At 41.9% G+C, this 24,510-nt stretch overlaps 1 protein-coding gene across 9 annotated transcripts in view; it reads right to left on the bottom strand.

Moving 5' to 3' along the window:
- Window positions 1–24,510, bottom strand: part of BCL2L13 (BCL2 like 13) — an 85,892-nt gene that overhangs the window by 25,595 nt on the left and 35,787 nt on the right. For 8 of the 9 annotated variants that reach the window (XM_060306656.2, XM_060306657.2, XM_070046570.1 and 5 more), the window contains exons 3-6: window positions 23,544–23,651; window positions 21,136–21,292; window positions 16,918–16,987; window positions 11,407–11,550 (exon numbers count right to left, since the gene is read on the bottom strand). In XM_060306656.2, coding sequence (XP_060162639.1) covers window positions 11,407–11,550; window positions 16,918–16,987; window positions 21,136–21,292; window positions 23,544–23,651 — 479 coding nt within the window. The remainder of the gene's footprint in view (window positions 1–11,406; window positions 11,551–16,917; window positions 16,988–21,135; window positions 21,293–23,543; window positions 23,652–24,510) is intronic. The other variant, XM_060306658.2, reaches the window with a different exon arrangement.

Here is a 24,510-nt window from a genome sequence, read left to right as displayed (position 1 = left end):
CTGCCGTGGCCTCTCCCGTTGCGGAGCATAGGCTCCGGACGCGCAGGCTCAGCAGCCACGGCTCACGGGCCCAGCTGCTCTGCGGCAACTGGGATCCTCCCGGACCGGGTCACGAACCCGCGTCCCCTGCATCGGCAGGAGGACTCCCAACCACTGCGCCACCAGGGAAGCCCCCAAAATTAATTTTATTCAAACTATTTAATATTATTACAGATGACATTTCCCCCAGTAATCTTTCATGTAATCTAAATGTTTCACAGTAAGTATTTAGGTTAGCACATGCCGCAGGAGAAAACCCAGGAGAAGCCCACCCCACGGTGGCCCCTTGCGGGCTCGCAGGCCTACTAGCAGCGGGAGCTGGGCTGTCCCGGCTCATACCCGGCTGTGCCTGACTGCTGCCCGGCAAAGACAGTCACCACCAAAACTCGAAGGAAACTTCAGACTCGAGAAGCGGAAAAACACACACTCTTAGGGACACATCTGAAAAGCTGATATTTGTAAAAATGTACTGTTTTCACAGAATACTTTTTCGCACCATCATTTTTGTGAGCTACAGAAGCTGCTCTTCCATACTGTAATTGATGAAACTGAGGCTCAGCGAAGTTAAATGAATTCCCCCCAAAACTCAGGGCTAATGTTTGGCAGAGCTGGGGCCACAAACAAATTGTGATTCCAATCTCAACGCCCATACTCTGGCCAGGGAGAAAATAAGGTAGAAGGCAAGCAAACAAGCGTGCGTGCACACACATACCCCCGCTACCCTGCAGTCCCAGCACCAACAGTAGCAGACAGTCACTCTCCACTTCTCTCTCTGGAAAGCTGGCCGCCAGCGGACATGTGCTCCTGACTGCGCCCCAGCGACCCCGGCCTCCTCCTGTCCTCCGAGCCCCGTAACACAGCCACCTCACAGCACAGAACATGCCACCCCGCCCTGCCCTGAGCCCAAGGAGGGCCCATTTTACTCAGCTTCTGGGTGGCAGCGCCTAGCGGAGGGGCACAGCACCCACAATCAGCTAAGGGTTACTGGGTAGAAAACCGACACTGTAACTGCGGAGCGCTGGGGGCTCAGTGTGCACAAAACTGAGAAGCAAAACCTTCCGAGGGACTTGCAGCTTCCCCGTGGAAGGACCTGGACGTCTCCACTCCACCCCGAAGTGGGTTAAAAAGCTGAATGACCAGAAATCTCAAAGACTGTAGGAGAAGAGAGGTGATGCCACAGGGCAAACCGCTGTCCCAAGGCTGGAGACGGATGGGCGGGGCTGGGGGTCACCGCGGGACCAGTCCCAGGGAGGCCCTGCAATTCTGAGATTCACCTCTACCCCCCTGGCTCCCTGCTCCCGGGCGAGGGGGAAAATGAGCCCTGATCTTCCTGACAAGCTGTGTCCTCAGGGGGAACCAGTTAACCACAGCCTAACTGCCCAAGAGGAAGGAAAATACTCGCCGGCAGCCCACTCCAACCTTCCAGTCCTGCCCCATGTGAAGGAGGAGAGAGACACAGAAACTCTGGCCAGATTCACGGCGGGCACAGGCTCACCCACAGAGCCTAGTCACAGGACTCCAACGCGCCCGCCACACACCTCGCCACCACGTCACTGAGGCCCATTTACCTTTTACCCAGGACATCATGTCCGGCTATCCAGAAAGAATGACAAGGCAAACCAAAGGCAGAAGAAAAACACGCACACATTTGAAAAGAGGGAGCAAGTATCAACCAGACATGGTAGGGATGCTGGAACTATCGATCAGGAATTTAACACAACTATGATTAATCTGCTAAGGGCTCTAACGGATAAAGCAGACAGCACACAAGAGCAGATGGGCAATGTCAGCAGAGATGGAAATCCTAAGAACCAAAAAGAAAAAATGCTAGAGATGTAAACACAACACCACGGAGCAGAAATGAAGAACGCCCCCCCCCCTTTTGGCCATGCCAAGCAGCTTGCAGGACCTTAGTTCCCCAACCAGGGATTGAACCCAGGCCCTGGCAGTGAAAGCGCCGGTCCTAACCACTGGACCACCAGGGAATTCCCATGAAGAATGCCTTTGATGGCCTTATTATTAGATTCCACACTGCAGAGGAAAGAACCTCTTAGCTTGGAAATGTCTCGACAGAAACATCCCAAACTGAAAGGCAAAGACAACAAAGACGGGGGAAAGAAAACAACAGGGCACCCAAGGACTGTGGGACAACTACGCAAGGTGTAACACACACACCTGGAGCACGGAAGGAGAGGAGAGAAAGCAACAGGAGAAAAGTATCTGTAACGATAATGACTGAGAATGTCCCTAAATGAACGTCAGACAGCAAACCACAGATTCAGGAAGCTCAGAGAACACCAAGTACAGTAAGTGTCCAAAGAACTACACCTAAGCATGTCATTCTCAAATTACAGAAAATCAGAGGTAAACAAAAAATTCTGTGACAAGTCAGAGGAAAAAGTATCTTACCTAGAGAGGAACAAAGATAAGAATTACATCTAGCTTCTCACCAGAAACCAAGCAAGCAAGGAGAGAGTGGAGGGGAACATTTAAAGCATTGACAGAAAAAACCTACTGACCTAGAATTCTGTTCCTGAGAAGTTATCCTTCAAAAATGAAGGAGAGGGTGTGGAGAACAGGGAACCCTCCTGCACTGTTGATGGGAATGTAAATTGATACAGCCACTATGGAGAACAGTATGGAGGTTCCTTAAAAAACTAAAAATAGAACTACCATACGACCCAGCAATCCCACTACTGGGCATATACCCTGAGAAAACCATAATTCAAAGAGTCATGTACCACAATGTTCATTGCAGCTCTATTTACAATAGCCAGGACATAGAAGCAAACTAAGTGTTCATCGACAGATGAATGGGTAAAGAAGATGTGGCTCATATATACAATGGAATATTACTCAGTCTTAAAAAGAAACGAAATTGAGTTATCTGCGAAGAGGTAGATGGACCTAGAGTCTGTCATACAGAGTGAAGTAAGTCAGAAAGAGAAAAACAAATACCGCATGCTAACACATATATATGGAATCTAAACAAACGGTACTGATGAACCTAGGGGCAGGGCAGGAATAAAGACGCAGACATAGAGAACGGACTTGACGGGGAAGGGTAAGCCGGGACGAAGTGAGAGAGTGGCATGGACATACATGCACTACCAAACGTAAAACAGCTAGCGGGAAGCAGCCGCATAGCACAGGGAGATCAGTTCGGTGCTTTGTAACCGCCTACAAGGGTGGGATAGGGAGAGTGGGAGGGAGGCTTAAGAGGGAGGGGATATGGGGATATATGTATGCATATAGCTGATTCACTTTGTTGTACAGCAGAAACTAACACAACATTGTAAAGCAATTATACTCCAATAAAGATATTAAAAAAAGAAAGAAAAATAAAAATTAAGGCAAGACATGTGATCTTAAAAAGAAATGTATTAAGTTGTACAAGTAAGAATATACAAAAAACCCCTGGATTCTACACTTCATATGGGTGAGTGTGTGGCTGTGAATTATATCTCAATAAAGTAAACTATTCACAAACACACCACACACACACACACACACACGGGAGAAATAAAGATTTTCTCAGACAAGCAAAGATTGAAGGAATTGCTAGTAGACATGCCTTGTAAGAAATGTTAAAAGAAGTTCTTTAGAGAAGGATAATGATATAAGTCAGAAACGCAGATCTACACAGAGAAAGAGAGGCCACTGAGGAAGAAGTAGGTGAAGGGAGAATAAAAACTTATTTTTCTTATTCTTAATTGATCTTCCAGATAACAGCTGCTCCAAGTAATAACAGCAACAATGTATTCGATTATGTGTGCTTATACAAGTGACATGAATGACAGCAATGACACAAGGGATGCTCTTACAAGGTACTCACTCACTCACAGTGCGCGTGAAGCAGTACAGTGTTACCTGAAAGTGGACTTGGATTAGTTGTAAACGTATATGGCAAACTGTAGGGCAACCACTTAAAGAGGTAAAAAGAGAAATGTAATGGACATGCCAAGAAAGGAGAGAAAATGGAAACACACAACATCCTCAATTAAAACCACAAAAGGCAGAAAAAGAGTGGGGGACAAAAACTGGAACAAAGAATAAGGGCAACAAGTAGAAAACAATGACAAATATGATAGATATTCATCTAATTACATCAATAATTACTTTGATGTAATTAGATGAATTACAGTGGCTGGGAGTCCGCCTGCCTATGCAGGGGACACGGGTTTGAGCCCTGGTCTGGGAGGATCCCACATGCTGTGGAGCAGCTAAGCCTGCGCACCACAGCTGCTGAGCCTGCACTCTGGAGACCGCAGGCCACAACTACTGAGCCCGTGTGCCACGACTGCTGGGGCCTGCACACGTAGAGCCCGTGCTCTGCACAAAGAGGCGCCACTGCAGTGAGAGGCCCATGCACTGCAGCGAAGAGTAGACCCCGCTCGCCACAACCAGAGAAAGCCCACGTGCAGCCAAAAATAAAAATAAATAATTTAAAAAATAATAATAATAATTACTTTGAACATCAATAGTGTAAACACACCAACTACAAGAAAGACATTGTCAGACTGGATGAAAAAATAAGATCCGACTGTCTGCTGTGTCTAAGAAACTCGCTTCACGTAAAGACACAGACGCGTTAAGAGTAAACTGACCATGCAGACACTCGTCAGAGGCAAGTGGGAGCAGCCACCAGCCGGGCCCTCTCGAGCTGTTGCCCGCGGCCGCCAGGCAGTTTACACTGCTTCTTCGTCACAGGGGAGTTTCAACTGCAGAAACGGTACATCCCACTATCAGACAAAGAGAAGGAAAAGATGACAAGAGAACCGTTCAAACCATTTAAGTACCAAAACCTAAAAGGTGCAGCTTTCCTGAGTGGTAAGAGGAGAGGAATGTTCACGGAAGACGTGCTCATCTGTGTGCCTGCTGTGCCACTGAGGGTCAGGACAGGGGCTGGGGGCCCTGGAAACAACCCACTGCTACCTGGAAAAACCTGACAAGGACCTTGGCTGTGCACTTGAGCTTGATATCATCCTGAATTCTGAGAAGGCTTACTGTATTTTGGATGGGTTTCTTTTGGGAGGCGAAACATTCAAGAAAAGTGTCCCTAAAGCAAGTGAGCAAGCTGATCTGGTACAGGGGCCACGTCACGAGTGCTTCAATGTCCCCGTGGACCAAGTGGCCACTCATCCTGTGTGCGGAATCCACAGAGCAACAAAGCTGATATGCTGATGAAAGAAAATATCCTCAGCTTGGTGACTGATTATCTTGTATAATAATAATAGAACATTTCAGGGACTTCCCTGGTGGCGCACTGGTTACGAATCTGCCTGCCAATGCAGGGGACACGGGTTAGAGCCCTGCTCCGGGAAGATCCCACGTGCTGCGGAACAGCTAAGCCCGTGCGCCACAACTACTGAGCCTACGCTCTAGAGCCCGCGAGCCACAACTACTGAAGCCTGCGCGCCTAGAGCCCATGCTCTGCAACAAGAGAAGCCACCGCAATGAGTAGTGCACGCACCGCAATGAAGAGTAGCCCCTGCTCGCCACGACTAGAGAAAGCCCGCACGCAGCAACGAAGATCCAATGCAGCCAAATAAATAAAATTAAAAAAAAAAAAAGAACATTGCAGAACCAATACCTTTACAACTGTAATTTTTTTCCCTGTTCTTATTCCTCTTTTCTGTTTTATTTTCGTTCTATATATGACCTTGATATAGCTTTTTCCTGCTCACAACTGGTTTAATTTCTTCTTGAAAATATATGACCTATGACTGTTTTGAGTAGTATTTCATATTAAACACACACATATCATTTATAAACCATCTGTGATTGATACTGTAAGAGGAAAACCTAGCAATCGTTAAAATGTTTACCAAAGAAAATATAGCTGAAATGTTAGGTCGAATCCTCAGTCCCATAATATAGTGTGGTTTGGTCTTCAAAGTGCTGGGGAAAAAACCCCTACAAAACTGTATTTAGTTGATTATACGACAGTCTATATGAGCTAATGTGTTCTAATGTATCACATAAAAGTGTATTTGGAAATAATAGAAGAAAGTAAAGTCTGTACTATTATATAATATCCAAGGTAAACACTCACAGCTCTTAAGAAATTCGTAAGCCACGTTTACTGGATCAACTTATGCTACACGATACCGAACAATCCCCTGAACTATCAGAAAGCTACGTCAGAAAAGGCTTTTCCCCAATACCTACTGCTCAATAGTAAGCCACCTTCTCAAAGTATTAATGAGGTTTATTTATATAGTCAAAATTCTAATATTGTTTAAATACCAATATTTTACTAGTTATTGTTTTATAATCTAGTAAGTCTTCGTTTAGATATTTAATGCTTTGTTAACTATGGTTTTATATTTCTAAGTATTTAAACCTTGAATTTGATCATTGTTGTGTATACTTTTTTTTTTGCGGTACGCGGGCCTCTCACTGTTGTGGCCTCTCCCGTTGCGGAGCACAGGCTCCGGACGCACAGGCTCAGCGGCCATGGCTCACGGGCCCAGCCGCTCCGCGGCATGTGGGATCTTCCCAGACCGGGGCACGAACCCGTGTCCCCTGCATCGGCAGGCGGACTCTCAACCACAGCGCCACCAGGGAAGCCCCTGTTGTGTATACTTTTAATGAAACATGGGGACCTCCCTGGTGGTCCAGTGGGTAAGACTCTGTGCTCCCAATGCAGGCGGCCCAGGCTCGATCCCTGGTTGGGGAACTAGATCCTGTATGCATGCCACAACTAAAAAGTCTGTGTGCCACAACCAAGATCCCACATGCCGCAAGAGCCGGTGCAGCCTAAATAAATAAATAGTTAATGAAACGTGGAACGTATTTTATTATAAAGGGGAAAGTACCAAATACTTCACTGTTTATATCCAGAGAGTTTAAAGCCTGAGATAAGAAAGCTATCATTAAACAACAAATTCAAGAGATGCTCAAACTGGTTTACCACTGAAAGAAGACCTGTGAAAATAGGTTAGGCAGGTATGCAGATTGGTTGTCTCCCTCCTTGCCATTCTCACCGCACATCACATCTGAAGCACCAGGATAGGTCATCAAATGAGAAATTTAGCATTACACACTGAGAGCGCTGGAAACACTGGTCTTCACGTTTCCATTTTCCCTCTCCCAGCCCTGCAGCATGTTACTCACCTGGTTTTAATGCTACACAAATATTCACAGTCTCATGCCTATTTGCTTTGGATGCTGTGTGCCGAGCTGTAACAAGATGTTGTTTCTTTTGTTATCTGTATACAGCTGCTTGCTTTAAATTAGTAGATTCTCAAATAGCTTTCCCTGCATGTCTAAAATACAAATACTGCATGTTAAAGGAAGGAAGGAAGGGAGGGAGAGGGAGTAGCTACATTAATTTCACACAGAGCAGATTTCAGAGCAAGGAAACTTATCAGGGATGAAGAGGGGTGTTATATAATGATAGAGGGGTTAAACCTCCAAGAAGATGTAATAGTCTTTGATATGTACACACCTAACCAAAGAGCTGCAAGAGAAACAGATGAATCCACCAAGACAACGGGAGACTTCAACAGCCTCCACCAGAAATGGACAGCTCCAGCAGGCAGACAACCAGCAGGGTACAATAGACACCTATAGACTACTTCCATCCAACCACAGCGGACACACCTGCTTCCCAAGCTTACGTGGAATATTCACCCAGACCAAATTCTGGGACATGAAACATACCTTAACAAATTTAAAAGAACAGAATTATACTATGCCTGCTCTCAAACCGCAATGGAATGCAACTAGAAATCAATAACAGAAAGACAGCTAGAAAATCCTCAAGTACTTGGAGATTAAACAATATATTTCTAAATAAAACATGGGTCGAAGAATAAATCTCAAGAAAAATATAAAAAATCTTTTGAAGTAAATTAAAATACAACTTATTAAAATTTGTGTTAGACAGTGAAAGCAGTGCTTAAGTGGAAAGTTACAGCATTGAATGCATATATTAGAAAAGAAGAAAGATCAAAAATCAATCATCTAAGCCTCCACCTTAGGAAACTAGAAAAAGCAGAGTAAATTAAATCCAAAGTAAGCAGAAGAAAAGATAATAATAAAAATAGAGCAGAAATCAATGAAATTGAAAATAGGAAATCAATAGAGAAAATCAACAAAACCAAAAACTGGTTCTTTGAGAAAATAAATAAAATTAATAAGCCTCGGGACTTCCCTGGTGGTGCAGTGGTTAAGCATCCACCTGCCAATGCAGGGGACACGAGTTCAAGCCCTGGTCCAGGAAGATCCCACATGCTGCGGAGCAACTAAGCCCATGCACCACAACTACTTAGCCTACGCTCTAGAGCCCGCAAGCCACAACTACTGAACCCGCAAGCCACAACTATTGAAACCTGCGTGCCTAGAGCCCGTGCTCCGCAACAAGAGAAGCTACCGCAATAAGAAGTACATGCACCGCAACGAAGAGTAGCCCCTGCTCGCCACAACTAGAGAAAGCCCACACACAGCAATGAAGACCCAACACAGTGAAAAATAAAGTAAAATAAAATAAAAAAGGAACTACAGACCCACACATTGCATAGACTTAAAGACAGGATATTTTTGAGACATTTGGAAATTTGAATGCTAACAGGATATTTGATGATATGAAGAAATTATTTTTAATTTTTTTGTGATGTGACAATGGTATTGTGATTTAAAATTAAAAAAGAACCTTTATTTTTCAGAGACACATAGTGAAATCTTTACAGATAAAATTATAGGATGTCTGGATTTTGCTTCAAAATACTACTGTATTAAGAGTGGAAGTGACTAGGATGTGAATAAAGCATAACTGGCAGTAAATTAATGACTGCTAGAACTAAGTGATGGGGGTTCATTATACTCTCGTGTCTGTTTTCATATATATACAAAATTCTCCAAAAGAAAACTTTTTTAAAAAGTAAGTAGTGAAAGAGAATTAAAAAAATTAAAATCCACTGTACCTTCCTCCAAAAAAAGAAAATATGAATAGCTCTATGCCAACAAATCTGAAAATTTACGGATAATATTCTAGAAAGATTATCAAAAGTTGACAAGAAAAAACAGAAACCTTCCCTCAAAGAAAATACCAGGTGGTTTTGAAGGAATGTTATAGGAAGCAAGGCACAGATGATCTGAGTCTCATACAAACTGTTCCAGAGTACAGAAAAGGAGGAACCATTCTTCCCAACTCTAAATTCTTTTATGAAGCCAGCACACCCTTAAAACTGAAACCAAACAAGAAAAAGTACAGGCCAACCTCACTCATCGGGACTGATACAACTAAATGGTGGAACGATTAAAGGAAATTTAACTCACATTAACATCAGAAAAGACAAGGATGGATTCTAATACCAATTCTGTTAATATGGTGATGATTAGTGCAATACATTTTTTTAAAAAGATAGACTCATCAAGAAAAAAAAATTGACATTATTCACACATGGTGTGATGTTCTATGTAGAAAACCCAAAGGAGCCCAGAGATAATCAGAATAATAAGATAGTTGGACAAATCTGCTGGATATAAAGTCAATGTGGAAAAGCCAACTTGACAAAGGAGCCACAGTTATGCACGATGTTAACACTAGCGGAAACCGGGTGAAGGGCATGTGGGGATGCTTTATCTTTGTAACTTTCTTGTAAATCTAAAATTATTCCTAAATAATCTTATTTTAATAAATAATTTTTAAAATTAATAAGTCTGACAATATTAAGTGTTGGGGAGGAGGTACAACAACAAAAGTTCTCATATTTAAAAAGAAAAAGTCTTATATGCTGTTGACAGAGGGCAAGCTGGAAACCACTGTGGAAAATGCTGTGGCATCATCTTGTAAATCAGAACATGTCTATACTCTTGGAACCAGCAATTCTACTCCCAAGTATATCCCCAGAGAAACTCCTGCACATATGGATGAGACTCTTTCCAACAGCAGAAAGGAAGGAATGTCTACTGGCAAGCCTGTGGATAAATAAACTACAGATAAATTGTGACATATTTACACATGGAAACCAAACGCCCATCAACACATCAGCTTGGATCATGTGTTCTCAAAGGGGATGAAGTCGACGGTTAAAACTGGTCTGGGGAGATGTGAGCAATCTTAGATATTACAAAGGCCTGTCGCCCTCCAAAAGTCCCCAGTACCTAAACAGACTTATATCTGTGCTTTTAAAATTTCACGTGGGGAGGAAGGAGATGATAAGGATAAAAATGTCTAAAAAGGAACCTTAGGGGGGGTGATAATGAAAAAAAAGTTGACAAATAATGACCTAGGTGAATCTTAAGAATACAACACTGGGGCTTCCCTGGTGGCGCAGTGGTTGAGAGTCCGCCTGCCGATGCAGGGGACACGGGTTCGTGCCCCGGTCCGGGAAGATCCCACATGCCGCGGAGCGGCTGGGCCTGTGAGCCATGGCTCACGCGCATCCGGAGCCTGTGCTCCGCAACGGGAGAGGCCACAACAGTGAGAGGCCCGCATACCACAAAAAAAAAAGAATACAACACTGAATGAAAACAGCAAGTTACAGAAGAATACGTATGATACTATTTACATAAAGTTCCAAACATACAAAATAATATACTGTCTAGGGATATATACATATTAAAACTATAATTCAGAATAGAAGTTGCGCTTGTGAAGTAGGTAGGAACATGTGGATATCTAGGAGAGGTATATAAGGAGACTCAAAAGTGTTGACTGTGTTCTTTTCTTCAACTGGGAAGAGTAATAAATACATAGGTGTTCATTTATTATTCCTCACCTCTAAAGTGTAAGTATATAAAAGTTATTATATACTTATTATATATTTTTTCTCAGTATATGTTATTATATACTTTTATATACTAAGTATATAGAAGTTATTTATACACTTTTTGCTAGTATGAAATGTTTCATAATTATAACCACTTAAAAATACCATACATGGGGACTTCCCTGGTGGCACAGTGGTGAAGACTCTGCACTCCCAATGCAGGGGGCCCACGTTCGGTCACTAGTCAGGGAACTAGATCCCACATGCATGCTGCAACTAAGAATTCACATGCCACAACTAAGGAGCCCGCATGACACAACTAAGGAGCCCATGTGCCGCAACTAAGGAGCTGGCGAGCTGCAACTAAGGAGCCCACCTGCTGCAACTAAGACCCAGCGCAACCTAATAAATAAATAAATATTAAAAAAAACCACATATGAATTTAGGAGTAAAATCTTAATTTAACTTAAACTGCAAGAATAGTCTTTCCATTGATCACCATCCAATCACAATATTAAATAACACTGAACAATAATGTTAATGATATTTAACCTATGCTTTTAAAAACAACCATGAGGGGCTTAATTTTATTTTTCTTTTAAGATGATTAAAAAAAAAAACCCAAAAAAAGCTTGAAAGTGCATACCCAGCCACCTTGCTGAATGATGTACTCGGCAGCATGGTCCTCCAGGAAAGTCACACCAAACTGCAGCAATGCACTCAAAGGTTCTTGACCACGTCTTGTCAACTCCAAAAGCATTTGCCGTAGCAAAATCAGAGGCACCAAAACCTTTAAGGCAAAGATGAGAGAGTAAAAAACAAACTGAAATTCTTACCGTTCATTTTATATGTTCAACTACTAGAAAATACACTCCAGTGTATCATAATGGAACTCCATTTTTATTATAATAAAGGAAATAAAATAGTGACCCCTACTGGAATTTTTGAGAATAATGCACGTATGTTTTATACCACGGGGTGGTAGAAATAATATTATATGAAAACAACCGGGCCTGTGTGTGTGTGTGTGCATGCGCGCGTGCATGCGTAACAACATATATACAGGAAATTCACTGAAGCATTATTTATAATAGCAAAAGACCGGAAACAACCCAACAGACCAAATTTTGGTCATCCAGTAAAATATCAAGTAGTTGTTAAAAAGCATAAGATCGTCCACTGCCCAATTACCAAGATTTACTTGCAGTGAAAAAAGATAAAGGAGAGTATGTACAATAATGGTACCATTATTATTAACATTATTGTTAACAGAACAAAACATCTACACACACGTTTGTATAACCCTATAGTATTTTTGAAAAATACCTAAGAAACTGGTGATAGTGGTAGCCTAAAAAGAGGAAAACTAGGTAAGTGGTGACAAGGGTGGGAAAGTATTTTCAAGTGTATGTCTTCTGTACTTTGTGCATTTTGTACCATGGCCTTTTATTCTATTTGAAAACAAGAACTTTCAAAATTATGAGCTATCTTATACAAGTCATCGAAAACCAGAGGTGTTATTATCACTCCTAACAACCTTATGGCTCAATATTTTAAAATCATAAAAATTTATTTCGGAGTCCCTAGTCCCTAACTGGAGTCCCTTTCCTTCCAAAAAAACCCCTGCATACTGAAAAGAACTAAGTACTTTCAATTAACTGTCTGCGGGCAGTCTCTTCTGTCTAAATCATCAAGAGGTCTCCACACAACTGGGAAGGACGTGAAAGGAAATGAAACCAATTCCAATTTCCTGTCACTGACCCGCCGAAGTCATGGCTGAGGGATTACAACACAGTTCTGCAGAAGAGGACAAACAGAAAAGACAATGAGTCTATGTCCTTACTAATATTCTTTGGTTGTTTTTTTTTTTAAGTAAAAGCAGCCCTGAAGGAATCTCTATCAAAGTCTGAAAGAAAAATGCGAAAAACACACATCTTCCCTTTTTGATATTCTAAACGAACTCCAGCCCAAAATGCAGCAAAAAGCCCTACCTGGCACCAGTGGAGGGTATAGAGCTATAGAGAAGACCGTTAGGCTTTTCTACATCAGAGGCCTGTGACACTTTTGAAAACAGAAACGAACACGGCTGTTCATCCAGCCTAGTATCTGTCTCAGCTGGAGCAGGAGAGGAGCTTGTGAACCAGCCCTACAGACTCACATCACACCAGCTCCAAAGGCCTGGGATGTTCCATACCTCAAAACATTCTCATTTCCCATAATAATCTACGAACATGCATATTTTAAAGTTATTCATGTTTAAGCTCTATTACCTCTTAAAAAAATGAGTTGCAAATATTTCATACTTGCTATATAAAAATAATACTCTTATTTGTTCCAAATTTACCTCTTTCATGTATCAAATGTAGTTGCCCCCGTTTTACTATGTAATAATCTAGAGATAAATCTGTAATCCTCTTTCACTACTGTCTTTAGTCCTTAACCACATTCCCTCTCATTCACTATACTTTTTACGCTGAAATCTACTAATTTAGTCCGTTCTTCACATAGCAATTCCTCCACTGTTTTTATCGTTTAAGTTATCCTTTCCTGGATCTTCTCCATCAATTCCGCATTTTATTATCATGTGTACACCTGATATCTAAACCTAATCCATTGATTAGGTTTGAATGCCTTTGAAATATCTGCTTCAAAATAAAATTTAAGAGACGAGACATTATGTGTCACTCCGTGTGACGCCACAGGAAATAGAGACTACCACCACTGACACGGTCTTGCCACAAAGATTAAACCTGAATATGATCAGGCCTCTAGAGCAACCTACCAATGGAAAGGAGATACAGTCGGCCCTTGAACAGCATGGGCCTGAACTGGAGGAACCACGGATACTGAGGGCTAACTGTAAGTGATACACTGAGTTTTCCCAACAGTAAATACTACAGTACTACCCCATCCGCAGTTTGGTGAATCCGCAGATGCAGAACTGCAGGTATGGAGGGATGCATGTATGAGGACAGGAGGGCCAACTTTAAGTTATATGAACATTTGCAGCTGGAGGGAGGGTCGGTGCCCCTAACCCCCGCATCGTTCAAGGGTCAGCTGTGCATGTTAGCTGGCATCTCAGTGATTCAGTCAATAAAATCCAGGAGGTAGAAAATTTAACAGAACAAATAATCTGTAAGTAATTAGAGAGAAAAAAAAAAAAACCCAAGAGGAAGAGTAAGTCTGCAAATTAAGAGACTTAGGTCACGTATTATGTGATCATATGTACATGAAATGCCCGGAACAAGCAAATTCACAGACAGAGTCAAGCCATATGGCCAGGGGCTGGAAGGAACAGGAAATGGGGAGTGACTACTCTAAGGTACGGGGTTTCTTTCAGGGAAGATAAAAATGTTCTGAAATTAGACAGTGGAGATGGCTGCACAACTCTGTGATTGTACTAAAACACATTAAACTGTATATTTCAGAAGGGTAAATTTTATGGTATATGAATTATATTTCAAAAAATCTTTAAAGACGAGACATATCAACCAAATACAATGCATGAGCCTTGCCTGGATCTCGATTCAAACACATCAGCTTAGGAAAAGACCTTTGTGTAACAACTGGGAAAATCTGAATACTGAATAAACAGACTATATGCTGATATTAGAATGACTGTTAATACCTGAGGTAATCATGGTATTCTCAGTTGTTAAAAAAGGGATATAATTATCCCTGGAAATACATACTAATGTATTTATGAGGTGTGCTTCAAGGTAATCTAGGGGTACAGTGTGGGGAACAGATGAAACAAGACCAGACACATGCTGAAAGCCGCCGAGGCTGAGGGACGGACACGGGTTTGTTACATTATTTGCTCCGCTTTGCGCACGCCTGACATTTTAATAATGAAAGATTTTAAAAGATGAGTGATGTAATATGCCAGTAAAACTTAACCAAGGCAAACAGTTCACTCCTCTCTAAAGTCTGTTTATTACATGTGAGCACTGTGCCCTAACACTCTAGCCTTTCCCTTTAATGGCCATTCTCCTCTTTTTCTATAAGCAGTTAAGTTCATAGGAAAACCAATTCCCATGAGGAAAAATTAAAGAACAACCTACAATTCTGAGATAACTACTATGGATTATTTAATGCTTTGGCACACATTCCAATTATTTTTCTTGGCATATACATACTATACAGCCTACATTTATACATGTACTTTAAAAAAATCATTCTATTAATATGGGTTTGTGACAGCTTTATTCCTCCACTTCTTTTGATCTATTTAAAGAGCATTATACCAAGATGCTTTTAAAATCCCTATACAGATGAACTGACATTCAGTTTGGAAACTTGACGTGCTTGTGGACATTCTTTTTATTTGAGTCTTATGTACCTACCAGATAGCCATATTCATATAATGATGCTATATCAGAATTTTGCAAACATTCATGCAAAACATAAAATGCAAAATATGGGCTAATTGCTTAAATAAGCCAATCTGATTTTGACTGGGGTGGAAAGGGGCATTTCAGTTTCCTATCATAATAAGCCAGGTTCTTTTTAGCCCTGAAGGACTTAGGAGAGTAATACTGGATTCATCAGAGCAAGTCATATTCTAATTGGCATGCTTCATTTACATGAGGTATTCAAGCCACAACCTTGGCAAGATGAGGGACTAAAATGAAGCAGGGAATGGGAAAAAAGGATGGGTGAAGAGGGAGAGTAAAGACTGGGGTTTACGCCAATTTTTTAGGATAAGCATAGGATGGGGGGCGGGGGGGGGGAAGGCCGGGAGACATACGAGAGTTGATTGTGACAGTCCTAGACAAGGGTGACAGGAAAAGAACATAAAATAGGGGGAGAAGGCGAGTCATATTAGGTATCTAAATATTTGTTGTTTGATATACTAAGAAATATATCATAGCCAAGCTCATTGTTATTTATAAAACGAGAGGTTTGTTTGTTTTATTCCACGAAAGCGAATGAAACAGTCAGATATTTTAACAAATTTTTTTACAGCTAAGTAACACACTAAAACTCCATAATAGTGACTATTTGGTAACAAGGTTCCATGTGTTAAATCTAACATAATAGCCCCTGCTTACAGAGTGCTTACTATGGGTCCAGACACTGCACTAAAATCAGCACCGAACCACACATTATGTCACTCAGTTCTAATAAAACTTCTGAAGTTAGTAGTATCATCTCCACTTCACATATGTGAAAATTAAGACTTCCAGTGCTAATTTACCTGTCCAAAGATATGCATCTAGTCAGTGGCAAAGCTGATACTGAAACAAGTCCGATTACAGGCCTAGGATGCTAATGATTATGCTCTAATGCCTCCAAAGCCTGTATTAAGGTGAGTAAAAATAATATACATCTATTAGGTACCTAAGGTCACAGTCTGGCTCACAGTAGTGACAATTCTGAGTAGAGGTGGCTATTTGTAAAAATAACTGTACTGCACTTTCTCATCCCTAGCACCACATCACTAAGGGCCAGACTTCCTCCTCAGTGAGCTGGACCACCCCATACCGCATCCCTTGAGACTCGCCCCGGCAAGGTGACAAGTGGGGGTAATACAGCCTGAGACAATGGATCAGCAGCATGGTTCAGTGGAAGAACACTGAGGCTGGAATCAAAAGATCTCAGCTCCAGTGCTGGTTCCAAAATGTACGAGTCAAGGGGTCTTAAGCAAGTACTTTAACTTTTTTTCCCCCTGATTATCACCTGATTAATCAAGGGGTCTTAAGCAAGTACTTTAACTTTTTTTTTTCCTGATTAATCACCTAACCTAACTGACTAGCTAACTAAACAACAAAACGAAAGTTAATAAAATTCATTCTGCCATCTCTGAGGGATGGCTGTAATGCTCAGATGGTACCCCTGTAAGAACCACAAGAAGCTATGTCCCCAAAACATACTCACCTGTGAACAAATGACCACCTGGAGAGAAATGTCACATCTAAGGCAGAGAAATGAAGAGATCATGGGAAATTCAGGACAGATGGGAAGGCAGATGGCACAACTATGGAACATGTGGTTCTGCGCCAGCCTTAATCAGAAACACTGCATAACACAGCTGGATTTATGCATTAAACAACAAGCTCTAACAGTTTTCTCTTGTACGATGCTATCAATCCCTCCTGTACTTTATCACTAACACACTAAAATCTTGTAAGAGAAACGATAACTTGGTTTATACCTTATTCCAGCCGCTGGCATGAACTGTGGTCTCCACTGTACATTCCCGATATGCCTGATATGTCAATGGCCTGTAGAGATTTTTTTAAAAGTCTGTGTCACAAAGAAGGAAAATTCTAAATTTCCAGATAAATAAACATACAGTCACTACTTTGCTGTTGAACTTTTTGCTAAAGCAACACAGATTTGTCAACATATAGTTTTCTGTGAGACATGGCTTTTAACATTTGGTATGCGTTTTTCTTTAAGCATTATCTACAGGCTGAGATTTATGCTACCAGCTTGGGAAAGCAGTTTACAACATAAAAAGAGAAAAATATAAAATAACAAATTTTTTACAATTGCTTGAAACTTATCCAACAAGGCTTCTATGTTGGCGATAAATATAAACACTTGGGTTATTAATACAGAATCAAGTAATAACAAATAACAAAAATTACCTCATTAATAAAATTGAAAGAACAAGTTAAACTTTTTTAACAAGTTAAAGGCAAAAAATGTAAAATATTTAAAAATTAAAGAGACACTGTCACTGGAAGACTTTTCAAACTGGGGACATAAGTTGGAATAAGCAAGGTCAATAAATGAGCTCTATTTTTAACCTGGAGTCTTGTGACACCCAACCCTGGGGCGAGGCTCTCCTTCTGATTATTCCTGTCACACAGACACGTTTACTGAGGGGATGGGCGTGAGTGCTGCATTCTCAGCGTGGGCCCACGTGCAAATTAACACCAACGACAAAGACACTCCGTAGCAACTTACACATGAAGGCACCAAGGCTCTCAGACAACAGATTAGTAAAGATTGACCTCCCCCCTCCCCCCACCGCCTTTTGTTGGCAAAGAATTAACATATATGTAAAAAAGGAGAGGCGTCTTGCTTTTATAGGATTTTAAAATCCATTCCAAAGGCATTTTCTGCTCTGACCACCCCGGGTCTGTGATCTCTTCAGCCCATGAATATTTAAGATTGATAACAGGTACACTTACTGGTAGCCTATTGCTATGTTTTATATTTTTATACATTTGTGTTTTATATTCTATTGCACACTAGGAAACTGAAGCTCAGAAAAGCTAAGAGACTGTCCCAAATCCACAGGGCTGCAAGCAGCAACAGAGGAATAGGAATTCACACCCAGTTAGTGCTGGCTCCAAGGGACACGCCGCTGCTCCTAGGATTTTGAAATGGGCCATGACACACTGATGCCCCATGTAGCCAAGGAGCATCTGGACCAGGGTAATGAGGTCCAATAATCCTCATTATTATTGAGGAACACACCAGACTGCAGAGACTCGCTAAAAATAAAGAACCTACGACATCTCACCAATAATTTTTATAATAAATACATGTTCCAACTATAATATTTTTAACACATTGAGTTAAATAAAATATATTTAAAATCTGTATTTAATATCTTTACGTGGCTGCTAGAAAATTTTTAATTACATACATGTGACCTGCATTTTATCTGCTGGACAGCGTGTGGCTCTAGATGTTTCAGGAAACAGTTCTGATGACACAGGTATAGTTCTTTTCTGTAAGTCAATATAACGTAACAGCATAGTGACATTGAAGGAGTTAAGATATGAGGGATGACCGTCTTAATAAGATGTTATGTGCGACCTTCCTGCTATCGCACTGCCATTAAAGTAAGCGTAGAACTGTTTGAAGGCCCGGGCGACACACTAGGTGGTTGTAACACAGGCCTGAAGCAGACACGCCACCGTCTAACCTGCCTGTTGCTCCCTGCAGCTCTGCTTGCGTGCATCAGTTCCTTCATGGCCTTTCCTGAACTGCCTGCTGCGCTGTGCACCACGCCAGGCCTTACGCGGAGTCTATCAGGCTAAAGTACTTTAGCATCCTTCAGAATGAAACATGATTTGAAACATTATACGTACACACATATATGCACATAAAAGATCCAGCAGATTAAAACACTCAAAGGAAATCTTTTTTTTTTTTTGCGGTACGCGGGCCTCTCACTGCTGTGGCCTCTCCCGTTGCGGAGCACAGGCTCCGGACGCGCAGGCTCAGCGGCCATGGCTCACGGGCCCAGCCGCTCTGCGGCATGTGGGATCTTCCCAGACCAGGGCACGAACCCGCGTCCCCTGCATCGGCAGGCGGACTCTCAACCACTGCGCCACCAGGGAAGCCCTCAAAGGAAATCTTAAACGTAGAAAAATAAGTAGTTAAAAAATCAGCCCTATCTAATGAGCTACTTGAATTCAGCAAAGAAGAAAGGGGAGGGGAAAAACTTTTCTTTTCTTTTTTTTTTTTGGCTGCACTGTGCAGCTCACAGAATCTTAGATCCCCCGACCAGGGATCGAAACTGTGCCCTCGGCAGTGAAAATCTGGTGAAGTCCTAACCACTGGACTGCCAGGGAATTCCAGGGGAAAAACTTTTCAGATTGCTGGTGCTTGGCTGTATGAAGAGTTCAGGATTAGTTTCCCTACTTTAACAAAACTGTTTGGGGGAATAAGTAGTATTTTCCACCTTAAAAATACTGCCATCAACCTGTATAATACTTCTAGTTCATCATCAGTTATTTTCAGGATATTAATAACTTTTTGAAGTTGTTAAGTTTTGGGGGAAGACAAAACAAATATTCATCTAAGACTGTATTTTTTAAAATACAATTTACTTTGCAGTGAAAAGATCAATTTGTCCTGTATATCATGAAAAGGACTCCAAATACATATACTATCATACTGTTCTTCACATACATTGTACATATATAAAACTATAATGCTGTTCTTTGGAGAGCTCGTAATATCCCAGTAAAGTGGAAATGAACAGAGACGCTAGGACAGAGGGAAATGACTTGACACAAATAGTCTGCATCAAAGCTGGAGACCACTTTTTGCCTTATGCTTCTCAGTTACTTTACTCCCAGTCCCAACTGCTTTTACAAGTTCTTTATGTTTGTATTGGCCGAAGCGTAGGCTCCTTCAAATCTAAGATGAAAGCTAAATATACCAACTCCATGCGAGTATGGCTGCTCTGGCTTAGCAGAGTGGAGCGGGCCTCACCTCCTCACAGCACTCTGAAAGCCACCGCTGTGCCTCCAGATTTCCTGTCTCAGTTTTACTTCCCCACACCCAGAATCTTCTCTCCACATTTATTTTTAAACTTTCTATGTATAAAGTTAAGAAAATCCAAATATGATTTTCATTTCACTGTTTCTTATGTATAGCTGGGATTTTTACATTTGCTCATGTCACCAAAATATGCGGAAACAAACTGAATCATCCTTAGACCCAAACTGCTTTCTCCTAACAAATGGTAACGTATAAGCTTTGCCTTTGTGGAAGTAAGGGATTACTTTACTACAACAGTAATCTGGCATCTGAATGTTGGCCTCTTGAGTGAAGGAACAGTCTTCACCTTGTTTTAGTCGTCAATCTTCATTAAAAAACATTTTTTTTAAATTCACACCAATCTGTTAATGATTCTCATAAAAGAATTAAGGGAAAAAAATTTTTAAGGTTTACAATAAATGACTTGGTTCTACTTAATATACTTTCATGATGAGCTTCTTGCCTTTGGCTTTAATAGCCAGCACGACAGCTAGGAAAGAAGTTTCCACAGTAGGAATGTGGCATCAGTTCCACAGGTAGGTGTGCAACCCGAAAGTGTAGCAACATCCGGGACACCCCAAATATGGACACAATGTCAATCCCACAGTACAATGAATAAAACCCCAGTCATTCCACTTACGCTGGTCACGAGGGAGTGCTGGTAAAAAGTGGTCAGCACAAGCGAAATAGCTTGTGTTTACAACCGGTGAAAGCATTTGTTGAAACCTGACAGCCCAACAAGTAAATACAAATGGTCAAATTCATGCTGGAACAATTAAATCACTGCTCAAAACACAAACAGAGATGATTTGGGAAAGCAAAAAAAGAAAAAGTAGGGGCTTCCCTGGTGGCACAGTGGTTGAGAGTCCGCCTGCCGATGCAGGGGATACGGGTTTGTGCCCCGGTCCGGGGAGGTCCCGCGTGCCGCGGAGCGGCTGGGCCCGTGAGCCGTGGCCGCTGGGCCTGCGCGTCCGGAGCCTGTGCTCCGCAATGGGAGACGCCAGAACGGTGAGAGGCCCGCGTACCGAAAAAAAAAAAAAAAAAAAGAAAAAAGAAAAAGTGAAGACAAGTAAGTGAGAAAAGAAGTGACACTGTTCACCTAAAACGGAGGCTTAAGAGCGCAGAGGCCGTGGGGACTCACCGGCTGAGGAGCGTCTGCAAGGCCCCGAGCAGAGGCGCCCTCAGCTCCTGCGACGCCTTCTCCCCGAGGTGAGCCAAGCAGTTCTCTACGGAGCTGTCGGGGTTTGCGGGGCTGAACACGGGCGAAGTGTGGCGGTCGAAGCCTGTGCTGGCGAAGGCTGAAGACGACAGAAGGAAAACCCAAGTTAATGAGCAACGTCAGAAGCTGTGCTGTAAAAGCTCAGGGGGTTAAGATGCCAACTACCGGGAACTAGCTAATAGTTAGTTATAAGCCAGTTAAAAATGTCAGATAATCGTCATGGGATATTAATGTTTCCTTTAAAAGGCCTTCAATTTAGAGGCTTCTTTTTTTTAAGGAAAGATTTTTATGAAAAATCTTAGTTTCAAGAGAAGAAAAAGGCTCAACTGACATGGCAAAATACACAAACCAATTCTGTCTATCACCGCAGCCCCGCTCAGTCAGAGAATAAGTGAGAGCAACGCCCAGCTCTATCACCCCTCAAGATCTCAAGATTTGTTTTTACCTTTACAAATGTGGCTCTTCTTAAACCAGATTCTAATCAGTTATTCCACCTTAGAGGACCTCACGACTTTCATTCCCTTTTAGAGTGAACTTCCAAACTCACAATCATGCACATGGATATATTTTAAAAGTATACAAGCTGCCCACTCACACAGCCAGCTTCTCCTCTGCTTCCTCACTCCCTGTTACACAGACGCAGCCCTGCTCTAACTGCAGGAAGGAGAGGCCAGATCATCCCTGGTCCAGGGTACAAATGGGGTGCAGGGCACAGACCTCCAGGAAAGCAGGTGGCTTGTACCCACTCCCAAGGGTTATCAATAACCTCCACAAAGCATTTATTGCATTAATGCAAAGCTTGCTCCTAGAAGGCTGCAAATTTCACTAGAGTTAAATATGTATTTCTTCAAGAAAGATATACATGGCTACAAAGTTCACAGATGCTGCACGGTCTGAGCAAGCCTGAGAACGCCCACTCTGATGCTAAGTCTTGGGGAATACAGGTTCGATGAGGAAGTGCATATAAGCCTTCGTTGCCATTTTCTTTTCTGCCTTTTGCCCATTTTGCCATGCAGTACTGTTACCAGAAATGGGCAAGGATTAAAACAGAATTATAACATTAATCAGTTAAAAATGTCAGTAGGGGCTTCCCTGGTGGCGCAGTGGTTGAGAGTCCGCCTGCCGATGCAGGGGACACGGGTTCGTGCCCCGGTCTGGGAGGATCCCACATGCCGCGGAGCGGCTGGGCCCGTGAGCCATGGCCGCTGAGCCTGCGCGTCCAGAGCCTGTGCTCCGCAACGGGAGAGGCCACAGCAGTGAGAGGCCCGCGTACCGCAAAAAAAAAAAAAAAAAAAAAAAAGTCAGTAAAGGAAAATAAAAGAGAACATTAACATTAGGTCTTGTTAATGTTCAAAAGGGAGCTGATTTATAAACACGATTTCTATTTTTTCTTGTTAAAAATTACTGGGCAGGGAATTCTTTGGCGGTCCAGTGGTTAGGACTCGGCACTTTCACTGCCGAGGGCCCGGGTTTGATCCCTGGTCGGGAACTAAGATCCAGCAAGCCACGTGGCATGGCCAGAAAAAAAAAGAAAAAAAAAAGAAAACAAAAAACCCAAAAATTAAAAATAAAAAAATAAAAATCACTGGGCAATACACATCTACACAAAAACTTGTACATGAATATTCACAGCATCATTATACGTAACAGCCAAAAAGTGGACTCCACCTAAACAGCCATCAGCTGATGAATGTGCTGCATCTACACAGTGGGGCATTATTCTTCATACAATGGGATGAAGTACCGATCTGTGCTACCACGTGGATGACCCTTGAAAATACTATGCTAAGTGAAAGAGCCGGTCACAAAACACCACCCAGTGTATGATTCCATTTACGTGTAGACCCATAACAGGCAAATGCATGGAGACAGAAAGCAGACGGATTGGGGATGGAGACGGGGGCTGGTGGGACTAGAAGTGGGAAGTTACTGTCAACGTACACAGTGTCTCTTCTGGCGGTGTTAAAAATGCTATCACTGCCACCACCATCTATGGCACATGAGAAACGAGAGCCGCATACTTACATTTCTCCCTTTAGCGTTATTCATATAAAGACATCAATCACACTGAACGGAGAGTAGTACCTTAACATGACTGTGTAGTCCATTACTCAACACCAGAAAAGGTTCCATCTACTCTGTTGGGTATAGTTTAGAAACTTATAAACAGATTCCCCCAGGAAAGAAAGAGGTACTTTCTAGTTTCACCCCTATAATCCTATACCCATGAAGCTGTGTAATGTTGTGAACACTCCACTGTAAAAAAAAAAAAAAAAAAACACCACACCAAACAACCCGCTAATTAACTAGGAAAATAAGGATAAAGAGACCTTCACAAATTTCTTTGTCCAGGGATTTTAGCTCTTCTTCAATTTCAGTTTTAACTTTTAATAAAACTTCTTGATCCAGAGATTGTGAAGCTATATCCTGTTGAACCCCTGAAACCAATAAGAAAGGTTACTAGTGAAAGAGGGGGAAAGAAAACATTAGAATATGGGTAGGATTTTAAGCATTAAGTCAGAAAATACAAAATCAAAATTCATGATCTTGACTAGGGGCTAGGAGATAACATAAAGATGAGGAAGCTGAGGCCTGGGTAGGTTGTCCCACGACTATGGAGGAGCTGTGACTGGAATTCAGGCCAGTGTGAGTACAGAGCCACTGATGCAGCCTGTGTCCTCCTCCTCATCTGGCTGGGCTGCTAGGAAGGAAACAGTTCAGAAACAGTTTTGACATAACAGGAAAGGAAACCTAAAAGGCTGTCTAGATCAGTGATAATGTCTCCTGAAAATGACATTCACGGCCCCTTACCTTCACATCTTCTTGCAAACTGCAGCTCAAGAGAGAAGGCCCATTATCATCAAAAGATTTATATCCTCCAAATTAAGAAAACCATGAATATACCAAAAGTATGGGGCACAAGCTATTCTCATGCAGTAAAAGGAAAAGTAAGGTCCTGGTCTGTAGCACAGAATGGAGAACAAAGAGGAAGACTCCAAAGGAGAAAAATAAACCAGATGCTGAACAATTTACTCATTTTTCCTGCCCCAGATATTTGGGGCAGAGTGTCATCATTTCATCTGAAACCCTGAATCCAACCATGATAGCTCACTCCTCCCATTCAGAATATATTTATTTTATATATTCCCAGTACTTTTACAGTTGTTTGTATCACTGCCAAGTTTTCTAAACAGAGGTTTTAGGCTTTAATATGCTTTCATCCTTTGCAAACAAAAAATTCTGAATTCAAAGATGAGCTTACTAATTTAATTTAGGTCAAGAAACTTATAGCATCTG

Source organism: Globicephala melas, chromosome 10 (assembly GCF_963455315.2).
Source record: "Globicephala melas chromosome 10, mGloMel1.2, whole genome shotgun sequence".
NCBI lineage: Eukaryota > Metazoa > Chordata > Mammalia > Artiodactyla > Delphinidae > Globicephala > Globicephala melas.
Note: the sequence above shows the minus strand (reverse complement) of the source record. Positions and strands in the feature narration are given on the sequence as shown.